Here is a 16,011-nt window from a genome sequence, read left to right on the forward strand (position 1 = left end):
CTGAGCAAGGCACGCAGAGCACCCTAAGAGCAGAGGCTCATGCTCCAGCTGCAGTCAGAGGGCCCAAGAGCCCTGAGATGACACCCCTGGCAGGTGTGAAAAAACCCAGGGGCCAGGCCCTGTTAGTCCCATGTGCACTGTGGGCCAAATGGCTATTTCAAAAGTCACTGGTCTTGCAGAGTCATTAAGCTCGGCACCCCCGGATCACCCCAGCACAGGGACCCATGAAGCTTGGCTCCTGGCACTCAGAAAGACCTTCTGTGCTGAGATCCACTGGCCCTGACCTCTTTCCCCACCCCAGACAATGCTGACTGACCTAAGGACATCAGGCCAGGACAGGCCAGGCCAGTTCATCTGACCTTTGGCCTATAACCTCTGCCCTTACAGACACTTTATCACAGACCCCAACGCTCCAGGCCAGCTCCACCCCGTTTCCCATCCCCTGCTTATCGAAGTAGCTCCCTCACTGCCTCATGCCTGAGCTTGCACTGGTCATTAGCCGGTGGGTTCAAGCATCAGCTTCCAGGGCCCCAAGGTCTGAGTGGCATGTTGCCCCCCCTCAGTGCATGTGGAGGGGTGTGGATACGTGCTGGAGCTGCCTCAAGGCAGGAAGGGACAATCAGAACAGGGTCAAGTACCTCTGGCCCCCGAGCCAGTCCCCCTTTCTTGCGATGGAGCATGGTAATCCGCGGAGATGACGGCAAGGCCCCTGCCCTGTCACTGCTCACCCGCCAACCTCACAACATGGCTATTTATAGCACCCGCCTGGCTCTCACCGCCAGCTCTGAAATGAGCCTTCCACTTAGCGGTAATGAGAGACTTAGCGCCTGGCGGGGAGAAGCCACTCCAGGACGCCACTTGTCCGCCTGCCTGGCCAACCCTAGGGTTGAGGAAGCTCATCTGATTAAAGCAAGGAAGAGGGGTAGAAAGGATCCCATGAGGGAAAGGGGGAAGAGGAACAAGCCTGAGGGTGGGTTGGGCTAGGACCCTCAGCAGCCGGCAAAAGAGTGCCTGGGAGGCAGCGGGGCGGATGGCCTGGCCCTGGGCTCGCTGCAGCTCAGCCTCGGGCTCCATGAGTGACTCCATGAGTGATCCAGAGCCTTTCATCCTGGGCCTGGGTGTGCTCAGCCATGGAGTGGAAAACCCCAGTCCTGGTGCTCCCAAGGTCAGGGAAGGAGAGTCGTTATCTGAGGTAGTCTGAGTCCGATCTTTTTTGCACACCTGAGAACTCTCCAGATCCCTCCATCTCGAGGCCATGCTCCTGACTCCTCCCACCTCGAAACATACCAGCAACTGCCTTTGCACCCCTCCCCCCACTTGTCCCCACACCCACCCAGCCCAGGTCTGCGGGGGGAGGTGACAAAAGAACATAGGACAGGGACCAACAGTTAGTGTAATGGCTATGTTGCTGGACTCCCATGTAGTCGACCGCAGTTTGAGTCCCAGACCCAGTGGCTTAAACTCACGCCAGGTACGTGTGCATGCGTGCCCAGGATCCTGAGAGGAGAATGGAGGAGAAGCGTTTGTGGTGTGGTCATACCCCCTGGGGGGTGATTTCTTGCTCTCTGTCTCTCTGGTGAGTGCACACGCCCTATAGCAAAAAAAAAAAGAACACAGGCCAGCTCTGGGCCCCTCCAATGCCAACCCTTGGGGTCAGGGATCTGTCAAACCTGAGCCCCATCAGCAAACTAGGCCAGCTCAACAGGCCGGGCTCAGGGAGGACTCCTGAAGGAGCTCCGGGCCTTTCCCTGGGGCCAGAGGGAATGTGGTCTGGGCCTCCCCCAGCACCTTAATGTTCTGGCACTCCAAGGGCCCAAATGGTAGCAGCTGAGTGGCCATCAGCCATTGAAGAGCTACAGACAGTTGGTGTTTGGGAATGTGCCCAGAGACCAGAGTCTGTGTCCACCCAGGGATTCCAGGGACAATGAGGGCCCTACCCCATTCCCACCAACACTCAGGCCACCACCCCCGCTTCCCTTCTGGAGAAGCTTGGTGGTAACAGGGACAAGAGGAGGGAGTCACACTCTTCCCATCTTCTCTTCTAGGCTGGGCATCAGGGTGGGCAGCACTAGGCAGCCACCCTGTGCCACCTGCTCTGCCAGCCCCCTCGTTGGCAGGCAGGAGGCAGCTCTGCGGCTGCTCTGCGCATCTGCCTCCTCCGGAGAGCCCGGCTCTGAAGTTGCCTGGCTGTGGACAGCACGTTGCCATGGAAACTGCATCCTCCATCCTTGCCGTCGCCTTCATCTCAAAGCCATCGGGGAGAACAGAGAAATAGGGGAGACAGAGGATGGAGAGGCAACCGTGGCCCGGCTGTACAACCCTTCCTTCCCAGCCCAGCCCCACTTCCTCACAGCAGCCCACCCATGTGGCACCGGCTGCCTGAGCCTGCCACCAGGCCCCTGGGGGGGACAGCCTAGGACCCAAACCTAGCCTGGTCTCACCCCTGTCACCTTGGGACCCTGGCCCTCCCTACTGGAGGTAGGCATGGTGCTAATTAAAATGCCATCTTCAGCTCAACCCCAAACCACTCTAACACACGCCAGGTCCTGCCACAGTTCAGACTGAGGGGTGGAGGACGGGGGCAGGAAGAGGGCAAGAGGCAAACTTGTTTTTACTTCTCTCTTCCTTCCATGTATGTGCACTCACAAGAGAGACAGAGAGACAGTGCCCCAACAGGACCCCGCCCCCGCCATCTACCTTCAGCTTCACGGTCCCAGAGCACGCGTACGCACACGCCCAGTCCTCAGGGAGGGCTCAGGATGCAGCCTGGAACCTTCCCATGCAGGTCTGTCTTGGAGTGTGCCATGTTTTACCGCTGTCCACCATCTGGCCCCCCAGCGGGTAAACTCCTGACCGAGGCCCACAGGCACAGATGGGGCTTAGAGCTGGCCTGTGCCCCTCCTGGGGGGCCATGCTCCCCTCCATGCATCTGTCACTGTATAAGAATGAGTCTGGGGGTGTGGGGGTGGAGGGTGAGGGGCAGCATTAGCCATGTGCCCTGAGCCTGAGTGACCAGGCAGAGAGGACGAGCCCTGACCCTCGCAGCCAGGAGCGGCCTCAGGGGGCGGAGAGGGCCTCGCTGCAGCAGGAGCTGCGGCCCCAGCAGTGTGCCGATGAGCTGGTAAGTATCGGAAAATCATTGGAGGAAGGCGAGGCCAGCTGCCGCCCCCTCAGCTCGTCCCAGGGAGCCCTTAGAGACGACTGCCAAGGGCCAAGGACACCTGCTCAATGCCATACCAGGCTGGGACTGCGGGGTAGTGGAGTCCTCCTGGGCCTGGGCACACGCCCTTTCACCTCCCAGGCAGCCAGGACCTGGGAATCTGCCCTGGCCACTGAAGCCACTGACCATCCGACAAGCCCACATGCAGAGCTCACGCCCTCGCTCAGACTCGAGGGCACCACAGGCCCCTCTCTGAAGTGGGGGAGATGCAGACGCCCAGCGCTCTCCGGCTAACGGAAGTTGGTGAATCCTGCCACGGTGCACCAGAAACTGCTGGGAACTGGGTCTAGGAGTTCCGGTCCCTCTAACGTGTCTCCAGGCCTTCCCTCCACTGGGGCCCTCCCTGGGACACCACCCACGATATGGGGATTTCCTGACACCTCAGTCATTGGCATTCCCTCCTCCAGGCCTAGCACCAGCGCTGGCTCAGCCACCCAAGGTACCTCTGCTTCGGCTCCCTGGGGAGCATTCCCACCCCGGCCTCACCTCAGGCTGAGCTCGCCTCCTGGGCAGGGGGCAAACACTCAGTCCCCTCAGCTCAGGGCTCCCACAAAGAGGCAGACTGGTATGTGGGACGAGGTTGCCCCACAACCCACAGGCAGGCCCTGGCAGGTCTTTGGGAATTAGCAGAGGAAGGAGATTAGGAGAGGGGACCTGAACTACCTCTCAAGTGTTCACTGGCCTGTGCCCTGGCTTCTGTGGGGCCAGGAAGCAGCAGAAGAGAGAGATCAAGCCCCCCGGAGGCTGAGAGTGGATTCCACCCCCTCCCTGGCTGCTCAGAGGCCTCGTCTGCCCTGAGCTCAGTGGTTGAAAATGCAGGTCAAGGACTGGGTCACATATCCTTGAGCTCTAGGCCCAGAGAGGGATGAGGTCTGCCCAATGAGGCCCCATCTCATCACAGCCCCTACCTCCTCCCTTGTGGGGTGAGAAGCCCTGGCCTCCCTGTTCACCCTCCGCTGCCAAGTCCTACCCATTCCTCCATGCCGGGCTGGACAACCAGGCAGCCACGTGGCCAGCAAGCAGCTGTTGCATCCCACCCGGGGTGGTGGCATCTCCTCGCCGGGTGAAGTGATGCGTGCTCATTTTTAATTACACAGACACCGACGTGCACCCGCCTGCACACAGCAGTCCCTGTGTGTGGGGCTCGGACCCCAGAGGCCCCTCAGGCATGGCATGTGCAAAGTGCTTGGGGGAGGCACAGCAGGGAGGCTGGGGCTGGCATGTAGCACATTGTTATTATTCTGCCCAGGAACTTCCGTCAACTTCCCTCTCCCTGGCTCCCTCTCATCCCAGCAGGCCTCCTAACAGTCTCTGGTCCAGAACTGAACCTGTTTCTGGGGTGCTCTGGGGGCCTTGCCATGCCAGCAGGGAGAGCCTGCAGAAGGGCTGGTGGATACCTTCTTCCGCTACAGCTCCCTCCCTTCCCCATCACAGCAGGAGGGCCCTGCACTCTGAAGATGACAAAAAAGACAGGGAGTCAGCCTTCTCCCAGAGAGCAGAGAGGCGCAGGAAGGGGCAGGAGCCAATGCCTTGGCCTGGCTATGAACAACTAGGTGGCTTCTTTCTAGCCTCTTCCTCAACTATGAAATAAAGGAATTAGAATAGATGATCTTGGGGCCAGGAGGTGGCATAGTGGCTAAGGCATTGGACTCCCACGTGGCCGGCTGCAGTTCGAGTCCTGGATCCAGTGGCTTGAAAATCACACTGTATGAGTGGCAGGCCCCATGGTGTAATGGTTAGCACTCTGGACTCTGAAAATCACACTGGGTGTGTGTGCGTGCATACCCCAAATCCTGAGAGGAGCATGAAAGAGAAGGGATTGCAGTCTGGCCACCCCCACTGGGGGTGATTTCTCACTTTCCCTGTCTCTCTTTCCTCTCTGGCAAATGTACATGCCCTGTGACAAAAAGCTTAATAAAAGAAAAAAAAAAAAGACCATCTCAAAAGCAGTGAGAAACTGGAAAGGATGAATAAAAATACTGATACCATTATTTAAAGATCAGAGGGCCATGTACTGTTTGGAGAACCCCAAAGAGTCAGCAGAGGGACTGCCGCAGACATGAAGACGAGCTGACCGAGGCCTGCGACCTCTGAGCACCGACAGGCAGCTGGAAAGCAGAGTGGACGCGAGCGGGAAGGTCCTCTTGGGTCCAGTCTCACTCAGGGTCAGATGAAGGCAGAGGATGGCTGAGAGGCTAGGCAGGCGGGGCCAGGCCAGGGCAGGAGCCCAGGGAAGGCTGCAGAGGGGGGAGGTGTGAGGCAGAGGAGGGCGGGGAGGGTGGTGCTGTACCTGGCACCCCGGCCTGCTGTGCGTCGCCATTGCCGCTGCCTGAAGACTTTTCATTTTCACCTCGGAGCCGGCAGCTCGCCACACAATTTACACCTCTGCTCATCTCCCTGGCGCTACCCAGGCTCTGGCTTCCTGGGCAGCCTGTGAAGGGGGCCCGAGCACCAGGGCAGGCTGGAGCAGAAGGATGAAGCCCTTTGGGCAGGCCCTCAGGCACTCCCGGGCCAGAGAGACCAGGAAGTCTGTCTGTCCCACAGCCTCATGCAGCCCTTCATTTCCCCAGGACCCTAACGGCCAACATACAGCCCGAGCTCAGTCCTGCTCTGGCCTTCCTGGGCCCCATAAGGCAGGAACAGGGGGCTGGGGAGCATGTGTGTAAGTACTGCATGGGTGACTCTGCTAGAGCACTGGGTAGGTCAGCTGGGAACCCCGCCACACCCCCTTCCAAATCAGGTAGAGGGGACATGCAGCCCTCACCGCGGCAGTCTCCCCGGCCCACCCCCTCTCCAAGATCTGCAGCGTCTGCGCCGTCAAGGACCTTGAGCCCTGTCCTGCTCGCAAGCTGACGAACACGCGGCTGACTGATTATCCAGCAGCAGGAAGGCTGCTCGGTGCAGATGGAGCCATGAAGCCCCACACCTGGGAGCCAGAGGAGTCAGGGAGAGCCAGAGGCGAAGGACAAGGGGGCCAGCGGGGATGGAGAGGAGGCAGAGGACGGCAGGGAGGGGCAGAGCAGGCCCTGCATTTTTCATCTTCAGCTGGCACCTGACCTGCCCTCCTACTTAGGGAAGTCCTCCTGTCTTGGAGCCCCGGGTCTCCTGCCTACATAACTAGACAGCCAGCTTCTCCTAATCTGCGGCTCTGCTGGGGATGGGAGGGGGCACGTCCCTTCCTCGGAATCTCCTTCCCTCCCTAGTCCCGAATCCCAGCTTTCTGGAGAAGAGAAACAGGACTCTTCCTTGGTCAGTCAGTCCCATCTGCCTGGAGAAGGTCCCCCTGGATTGGTGACGGCCCACCCCACAGCATCACCCAGACGAGCCTCAGCCCCCAGGGTCCTACGGGGCTGCCAAGCTACGATCCGTGCTGGTATTTCGAGAGTGGTGGCTCCCACGCCACCCCAGCAAAGGCTGGCTTTGTGCTTTGAGTCCTGGGGGAGGAGAAAAAGGAGGGGGTGAAGCCAGAGAGGCTGAGAAGCAGGTTCCAGTGCCTGGACCAGCAGAGGGGAGAGGTCTGGCTTCCTGTAGGTCCCCCTATACCTCAACTGCCAAGGGCAGCTCCAGGGGGGCCAGGGAAGCCAAGCCCTGGCATGGCAGGAGGGTCTACTTTGGCTTGGAATCTTGAGTGAAGAATCACTGTACTCTCAGCTCACTCCGTTGCCTTCATCCAGGGTTCTACTATGGCCTCCAGCTCTTCCTCCCATCTACTGGGGCTTGCGTCCTGTTCTGAAGCCCAACCTGGACACTGTCACTCTTCTGCTCAGATACCATCAGTGGCTCCCTGCCCACAGGACCCAGCCTAATCGCTTGCCTCAAACTTGCTCCTCCCCTGCGCTCTGGCCTGACCCGGTGCATATGCCATGCCTGCTGCCAAGCAATGCCTCTGCCTGATCTGCCTATCCCACCCGGAGAACATGGCTTCCAGGCTCTGCCCAAACGCCCCACCACTGCACATGGGTTACTCTGCCTTTCCCAGGGAACCCTCCCCTCCCTCCCCACCTCTAAGCATGGCTGGCTGGGGGAGATGAAGGAAGAAAAGAGTTCTAGGAGCATGTCACTCAGCCCCAGGTCCTCTCCTCCCTGTGCTGGACCAGGCCAGTGAGCAGGTGGCTGCACTGGCAGGTGAGCTGGCCCTGGAGACCCAGTGAGGGAAGCCTGGGAAAGGAGCCACCTCTGCCTCACCGAGGATGAGGACGGAGGCCTGATGAGGTTCTTGCAGCAGCTGCTTTCTGTGCCCAGAGCAGCTGCCAAGGCCTTCCTTAATGCGTGCCTGCGGGCGAGTGGGCAGGCAGCTCCTCCTGCCCTTGCCTCTGGCTCGCCCGGCAGTCACAGATGAGCAGCCTGGGTCCCCAACTCTGGCAGAATCTGGGGCAGAAGGCCCAGTGGATGTTGGGCCCTTGCAGGCCAATCCTGGACACTGTCCTGAATGTACCCCAGATTCGTGACGAGTCCGTGCTCCTTGGTCCCAGGCCCCTCATGCCCGGGACAGAGGGTAAAAGGCAAGCAGCCATCATAGTGGTCCTCAGGCGAGGGCCTCCTCACCCCACCGTCTGGACTCAGACATCGCTTCCTCCCTGACCCGGTTAACATCCCCTCCCGAGGCTCAGTCTCCCTGTTCATGATGATGGGAATGCTGGCTTCGCGAGGGTCCCACGACTGCCTATTGGCTGGTTCCCATGCCCCACCAAGAACACCATCCCACGAAGGAGGGCTCGGAGAGTCGCTGCTGCGCTCACGGTGGAGCTGCGGAGCCCAGAGGACCTCCCTTACTGAAAACAAAGCTGGAGCTCTCCCGTACTAGCTCAGCAGAAGGAACAGCAGCGAGGGGGAGAGGGCCGCAGATTTCACATCCCCCAAGGCGCCCTCACCACGACCCCCCACTGCCCCGGTTCTCTTGGCCCCCACCAGTGCTCTGGCTCCAGTGTGGATTCAGACCCATCTGCAGACTCCCTTGGAGTCACTGAGGGGGCGAAGAGGAAATGTGCAGGGGGGTCTGAGACCCCTGGACAGGATCCAGCCCTGACCAGGCCCACGACTCAGCAGGGTGACCCGCCCCTGCAGGCACCCCCTGGGGCATCGATCGTTAGTCCCCAGTAGGCTGCCCCACAGCATTCCCAGGCTGTCAGAGGCTCAGTCATCACAACTAGGGAGTTCTCCAACCTGCAGCCCCCCTGGGTTCCCCTCCAGGTCCAGTTTCCAATCGAAGCCATGCTCCCCCAGAAACGACTACATTTTCGGGGAGCCCCCACCCCACCTGCTCACAGGATGGGCCCTGGTACCTCCCGGCTGCACCTGCCCTGCAGCACCCTCAGCCAGGGAACAGACACGCAGTCTGCTGGGGGGCGCACCTGCCAGCAGGGCATCGTCTCTTAGGACAGTTGTGCCTCGGGAGCCCCCCCAAACAAAAGCTCAGAATATCACCTGGGGTGTAAAACCCACAGGCAGGACGACTCCTGCACAGTCCCTCGACTCCCAGCCAACAGCCCGAGAATGGTGCTCTGGGTTCCTGACCCTCGGTCTGCGCAGCTGTCCCAGAACTCTGCCACAAGGTGCCCTCACAGGTCCCTTTACCCCTCCCCTCCAGTTCCATGGAGAAAGGGCCAGGGTCTGATCCGTACTGCCCAGCCAACAGGTCACCATGTGGAAGGTACCCCGATCTCCCTGAATTTGGGAGAGGATGCCCCAGCTGTTTTGTAAAAACCATCCCATGAACATTCTCAGAAACCAGAGATCTGGGGAAGGGGGTTAACGGAGAAGATTCTGGAGCCTGCTGGGAGGATAGTCAGGCACAGGGTACTTGGCTGGGGCAACCTAAATGCTTAGTGACCTCGCACCAGCTGGTATGGACAGACACAGACATGAGCCAAGTGCCATGCAGCCCACACTTGGGATCCGCAGGCCCGTACTGCGGTCCCAGTTCTCTGCACCTGCTGACGCCTTCCCTGGATCCTTGGTAAGATCAGGTCCTCCCGACAGTGAATTGGGCCACTGCTCGGGGTGCACGCATGGGCCCTAGCACCTCTGCAGGCTTGACATCACGAGGAAGCTCAGTTCCTCCTGCAGCTGCCCAAGGCCTTCCCTTCCTGGGTCGCAAAGAGCACCCTCCCATCCTGGAGGTCACCTCCTTGGACTCCAGTAGGGCAGCCTGGCAGAGCTGGGCCATCTTCCATGCACTCACTCCTGGAACCCTCAGCCTGGCCCCAGCCATCCAGGTGGAGTGAAGGCAGAGCTCCAGTCCCTGCAGCTTGTTTGCCAGGCTGCCGGGCTGGGAGTCTGGCCAGAGGCTGCCATGCAAACCACAAAGCTGAAAGCCAGCCATTCCTCCCAGAATGCCCTGGAAGGGCCCCTACAGTGACCCCGGGGAGGGAGGTGGTCTCTGCTGTCCCGAGGTCAATCCTGCCCCAGGCTCAGGTACATCTGCAAGTGCCAGGACTGCATTGCCCCCCACCCCCAGCTCTCTGAGACCCACTCACCCGCCCACCAGCCTCTGGGTGACAGGAGAGCTGCCAAGCCCTCCCTCCCCTCCTGGCCTCCCTTAGCCCTCCTGAAACAGAAAGCGGATGGCTGCTGTCGTTCCTTTTGAAGAGCCTTCACAGTAGACCCAGATCCGAGAGAAAAGAAAGGGTGCACGCGTGAACACACACGCGTGCACACACACAGAGGCAGCCAGCTGTCGGGGCTGGCAGAGGCAGAGCGCCTGGAGGCTCACTGGCAGCCTTTCTCTGACTCAGGGCAGGGAATACAGGCAGGGGTGTTCTTCAGTCTCCTGGGCTGAGAGAGGTAAAGAGCACCCCACATCCACCCTCACCCTTAACGGCACTGTGGGTTGTCCCAACAGAGCCAGCCTCTTCCTCATCTTTGTCCCGCTGTTCCCAGGACTCAGGGACCCACAGGTGACCTCTACCCCGTGCCACCCACACTAGCTGAGGACCTCAGGTCCTGTCCTCTCCCTGGGCAGCCTGGCCTTTCCCAGCCTCCTAGCTGGTGGCCCGGCCCACACAAGCCCACCTCAGACAGCTCTGGGAGGGGCCACGCTCTCTGCACCCCCTTGGGTTCCTTGTTCCAGCCCCTGCCCCAGGAGAACCAGCCCAGAGTGCAACTAACGGGCTCCCATGGGAGGGGAAGGGAGGGAGAGGGCGGGGGCAGGGCTTTCATCAAAGAGGTGACGTCAAAACCAGGCAACTTGTGAAGCTGTCAGGGGCCGGGAAATTTGGACAAAGGTGTCTAAAAATAAACCCTTGGAGCCAGGAAAAGGCTTTGGGGCTCAGTTGCTCGCCACCACGCCACAGGCCGAGCCTGGCTGAGGTCTGGCACTCAGGATCTCTCTCCTGGGGAAGCGAGGAGGTTGAGGATGGCGCAGACAGGACCCGGCCTCTGAGTGAACTGGGCAGCAGGCTGAGCGGGCCGGGGCGTCTACTTCTCCCTTCCTGTCCTCACCTCCGGGCAACCCAGCCCTGCAAGCATACCTCACCAGCACCCCTTCTGGCAGCCACCCTTTAGTTCAAAAAGGAAGCCCGCCTCGGTCCTCCCAGCGCCCCTGCCCTCCTCCAGGACGGCCCTCCTGTCCAGGTCTCCTCACCTGTCTCATCAGCCTGTCCTTGACCACTTAGGCCTCTACTGGTGACCCGGGGCCTCATTAGTTCATCCCAGTCATGACACCACATTCTGCACCCCCGTTTCCAGAGCTGCTGGAGCTCCAGATTTGTCCCTACACCACCCCTTCCCAGGTGCCTGGATAACACAGGTGTGAGGCTCCCCCGGGCCCACAGTCGCCTGATGTGTGCTCACCCGTGCCATTGGCTGTCCCAGGGCGGAACGCATGGGACTGAGGGGCCTTGCTCTGCAGGCTTCCAGGAGGGTGGGGGCAGGGTAGAGCAGGTCATCCACCTGAGCCCAGAGTGCAAGAACACTCCGAGCATCCCTGGTCAATGCCAGAGCTGAACTGAGCAGGCCAGGCTTCAGAACAAGCCCTCTACGCTCTTGGAGATGCTCTGGCCCCAAGGGCCTGTGCCCGTCTTCCCAGGTCCACAGGCGCCTGCTCCATGGGGGCCCAGGAGGCTGCTCTCTCAGACCACTTTCCTCCCATCTGGGCAGGCCTCCCCAGTCTGCCATGCCTCACCTTGATGTAGGTGTCCAAGGCAGGATGGACACGGCGGGCAGCCAGCCAGATGGACAGCGGGGTGGTGTGGGGGAAGGTGGCAGTCACCACATGGCTGGGAGCAGGGAAGGAGAACACCTTGAAGCCGAATTTCTGGTAGAGGTGGATGAGTTCGGGGGAGGGCGACTCCTCACCTTCGCTCAGGATGCTGCCCACCACGCAGCGGCACTTCTCAGGGGGCACCTGGGAGGGGAACAGAGCAGGGGCATCAGCCTTGGGCTGAGGGAGCAGGTCGCAGACCTCCTCCTCCTGGGTCTGTGCCAGCTCAGGCCTGGCAGAACCACCATCTCTGCCTGCATGTGGCCCCGGATACCAGGACAGAGCTGGCGATGCTGCCCACAGCTTCCTGCTACAGGACTCCACCCCCCGCCCCCACTTGCCACACCCCTCCTGGAGTTCATGGGTCAGGGTGAGGGACCAGATCTGGTCTCTACCCATGAGCAGCCTAGGAGAGGGAAGGACCCTCCAGGCAGCCCGTCAACAGCACCACTGAGAGGCCCTGCATCCTGATGTGACCCTCTGTCAGTCCCCACCCCTCCACTCCCCTCACAGCTACTGGAAGGACTGCAGGCTGGCTGATCCTCCAGACCGGATCCAGTGCAGCCCCATCAGCTCATGTCCCCCTACTCCAGAGGGGAGCAGGCCTCACTGGCAGAGGTGCATGGCAGGCAGGGAGCACAGCAAGGGGAAAAGCCCAGAGGCTTCGAGGGTTGTGGCTCGGAAAAGCGTGTGTGTGCAGGAGTATGCACACACACACATACATGCAGGGTTGAGAGGTCAGGGTGTGTGCGTGGAAATGTGCACGCACATGGTTGGGAGGCCAGGGTGTGTGTATGGAAGCGTGCACATATACATGTGTACATGCAGGTTGAGAGGCCAGGGTGTGTGTGTGGAAACAGGCACACACATGTGTACACACAGGGTTGAGAGGCCAGGGTGTGTGTGTGGGAGCATGCACACACACATTTGTACATGCAGGGTTGAGAGGCCAGGATGAGGACCTGCATCAGGCTGTGGAGAAATGCAGGAAGCATTGGTCAGGATGTGGGACCGCGTGGACTTTGCTGTTGCCCAAATGCTGTGAGGGGGCCCCCCTGCCATCACCAGGGCCTCAGACCTCCTCTCCAAGCCATGCTGAGGCTGGGACCTGGGCCACTTCTCAAGCCCTTTCCTGGCTAAGCCTGAGATTGCTGGTTCCCCTCGGAGCCTCCAGACACCCCCACAACCCCTGGGCTGGCACTTCCCACTCTGCTCTGCTCCCCTCCTCTCCTCTCCTCTGGCCCCCAGAAAGCCCAGCCAGGAGGGCTCTTCTGAGTTCCTCCCCTCCCTAGGACTGCCCCATGGCCTGGAGGCCCAGCATTCACTTCTGTCGGGGTCCCAGTTTGTCTCACCTTCTGCCACCTGTCCCCATGTCAGCCTTCCCGCAGCCTAACCCTGTAACAGCCCTGGGCTGGGCCCCCTCCTGAATCCAGGAGACTTAGCATGGATGCTCGCTCTCACCCACTCCTTTTAAATAATTGCATATGTACTTGTCAGAGAGGAGAAAGCACCCTCCAGTGGGGCATGGCCTCGCAGCAATCCCTTTCCTCCATTCCCACTGGGATTTAGGGCACACGCATAGTGTTTTTCAAGCTACCCTAACATCCCTGTCACCTACCGGCCCCCGTTACAGCCCTTTCCATGCCCTGTCAACAATGCCCAGTCTAGACCTGCCTCCTCTGCTCTGGCCGACCCAGTCCTGACTTGGAGTCACTCTTGGCCTGCAACGTGGCACTCACCTGAGTGGATTCTAGCTCACACCCTGCTCTCTGTGGCCCAGGTCCCTTCTGCCCCCTCGGACCTCATGGCCTTGAGCCTGGCTGCGGGCTTCAGCGGCAGGTGACATGGTAGTGGTCAGATCCACAGCTGGAGAAGGCAGCCCTTCTCCAGGTGACCCTGGATAAGTCCCCCGGCTTCTTGGAGTCCCAGTTTTTTAATATCTGGAGGAACCAGATATCAAAGCTCAACACCCTCTTCAGTTGGCCCAGGTCTGGAACTCAGCGACTGCTCTGTAATTGTCGTTGGTCAGAAGCAGTATGATTCGGTCCACACGACTGTCCCTGAGACCAAAATGCCCACCCACCTAAGCTCTGAACAAGCAGCCCACCCTGCCCGTCCTTCAAGCTCCCTCTTGGGAGCTTTTCAGGCTGCCCCAACATCCATCTCCCCAGGTACATGCTGTCAACTCTACCTCGCCTCAGGCTCAACTCGGCCTGAGGCTCCTTCCTACCTAACCCGGGCGCAGCCTGGAAGATCGCAGCAGTACCACCTCTTGTCTCTAGATGGTGCCACTGCACCACTCACACCCAAAGACGCGCTCTGCCAGACAGGCAAGAGGTTTAGGTAGGCCTCCTGGTGACAGACTAAGGGTCGGTGCCACCGCCAAGCCTGTCTTCATGTCCCTGGCCCTAGCAACCTATGCTGCACAAAGAAGCAACCAACGTAGGGGATAGGGAAATGGGCAGATTTCTTGATCCCTCTTCTCTACCCTTGGCCTGCCCAGGTTTGAGTTCCAGGGTCTTTCCTGGGATTGCTTGAGCAGCCGACATGGGGCTAAGCTCAACACCCTCTTCAGTCCCCAAAGGCACCCGAACTCCTGTGACTGTCCTGTGTGGAACCCCCGATGGTTCCCAATTCACAGAAACCCGAGCCCAGCACACTGGCTGTCTTTCAGGGAGGCCCACGTGATGCAGCCCCGATTGGTCCACACACACCTCACACTCCCGTTCTGCAGCCCAGGCCCCACCAGGGGCCAGGCCCAGATGGGCAGGCACCCACTGAGTATCTGCGTGGCAGAGGGAGGGACAGATCCAGGCTCTGGCCCAGCCCGCCTTGCCAGTCTCCTCACCCGCCACACCCCCGCACACACCCACGTGGAACTATTTGCAGCTCCCCAAACATGCCACGTCCTCCCATGCTTCCTGCCTTTGCGTAAGCTACTTCCTCTGCCCGAAATGTCCTTCTTCACCCTATTCTAGAGTCCCTTCTGCCTGAGAAATTCCTGCCCATCCTGCAAGACTCAGCTCAGCCCACCTCCTCAAAGCCTTCTGCTGCTCTCCACTAAGCAGCTCTACCTCTCTGGTCTGTCACCCATCGAGGGGGCAGGTCTCATGCTGTACTGCAATGACGGCCTCCCCATCTCTCCCCCCATTCCAGGCCTCCAGGCAGAAGGGTCTAGGACCCTGTGCATACAGAAAGTCCTTGGGACAGGCTCAGTAGTAGTACATGCATGTACACACCTACACACACAAGCCCCATGCTGTGAGCAAACCTCCTCTCCTTCCACCTGGAGGAAGTGGGGAGCGCCTGTCACCATGGAGCGAGGCAGAGAATAAGGCATCTCTTAGGAGATGCCAGAGGTATGTGGAGAACCGGCACTCCCTTCCTGCTCAAGTGACCCCCCAATTCCACAAATGAGGACACTTCCTGCCCCCTCCCTGTCCTGGCCAGCGGTTAAGGGGTGGCCGAGGAGTTCCCTCAGCAAACCTAGTACCTGCTAAGCAGCCCCACGCCAAGCTGAAACAGAAAGCAGCTGAACCAGGTTCCAAAAGGAGATGGGACAGGCCCCCACGGTGACCCGGGGAGTGGCAAGGCTTCTCCAGTACAGGGCAAGGCTTCCCTGTCCTCCCAGAAACACCCAGGCCTGCTTCCAGGGGGATGGTCTACTAAGGCTGGCAAGGGCCCAGGGGAATGCAACAACTTTATGTGGGTCTCCCAGCCCCACCTGCCTGCTCCCTCCTCCCCATATCAGTCCTTCCTCTGGGTATGACAGCCATCGCTGTGGGCCCAGAACGAGAGCTGTAGCAGAACTAGCACCAGCAGGAACCACACTAGGGAGACAGGAGAGAGGCCAGAGCCTCCACCAGCCTGGGAAAAGGCAAGCCCACCCAGGATCTGCTCTCGAAGCAAGAAGCAAGAGTACAGGAAAGAGACAGGGAGGCCAGGCCCCAGGGCATCTCCTTCAGGCTGGGAAGCCCCTTGCGTCCCAGCACCGTGAGCGGAGGGCAGTCTGCTTAGCAACTGGAGCCTCTAGCCAGGAGCTGGTCCTGAGACTGGGCCCACGGCCCCTTCCAGGGAGGCCGCACAGGGCCCTGCCTGCCAACCTCCTTTAGGAGCCCACAGTAAAGAGAGCACCGCAGGGCCCCTGCCTGCCAAGACTCCACTGAGTCTGAGAACTGGACTAGACCAGCACCTTCTAAGATCCAGAAAAGTGAAATGGTGTCTGCTGGCCCAGACCGAACCTGGCTGCTGGCTTAGGAGAAATGGCCAGCCTCAGACCCACGGGCCACACACTGGACAGGGACAGCTGCACCCTCCGCCAGCTCGTCCCACCCAGAACTGTGAGGGGAAAGAGAAAAGGTGGGAGGCACCCTGCATTGGCACTGGCATACCCAGGGAATGGATTGGCTGGACCTGCCCACTGTTGTAGGCTGGACCCTGGTCCTGTTCACCCTCCTGGGTGCTGTAGGCCAACACGCCAAGCCCCGGGTGTCCACCTTTCCTAAGCAGCTGGTCCCCAAAGACACACTGGGACAGGCACCAGCCAGGCCAGGGGGCAGGACCCAGACTTCAGGCTTGGGGGAAGGGAGGA

At 60.2% G+C, this 16,011-nt stretch overlaps 1 protein-coding gene across 3 annotated transcripts in view; it reads right to left on the bottom strand.

Annotated features, from left to right (window-relative positions):
- Positions 1-16,011, bottom strand: part of TEX264 (testis expressed 264, ER-phagy receptor) — a 30,185-nt gene that overhangs the window by 4,153 nt on the left and 10,021 nt on the right. For all 3 annotated transcript variants that reach the window (XM_014584481.2, XM_006169354.3, XM_014584480.2), the window contains exon 4: positions 11,343-11,564. In XM_014584481.2, coding sequence (XP_014439967.1) covers positions 11,343-11,564 — 222 coding nt within the window. The remainder of the gene's footprint in view (positions 1-11,342; positions 11,565-16,011) is intronic.

The sequence above is a fragment of the Tupaia chinensis genome, unplaced genomic scaffold, assembly GCF_000334495.1.
Source record: "Tupaia chinensis unplaced genomic scaffold, TupChi_1.0 Scaffold147003_1, whole genome shotgun sequence".
Classification (NCBI taxonomy): domain Eukaryota; kingdom Metazoa; phylum Chordata; class Mammalia; order Scandentia; family Tupaiidae; genus Tupaia; species Tupaia belangeri.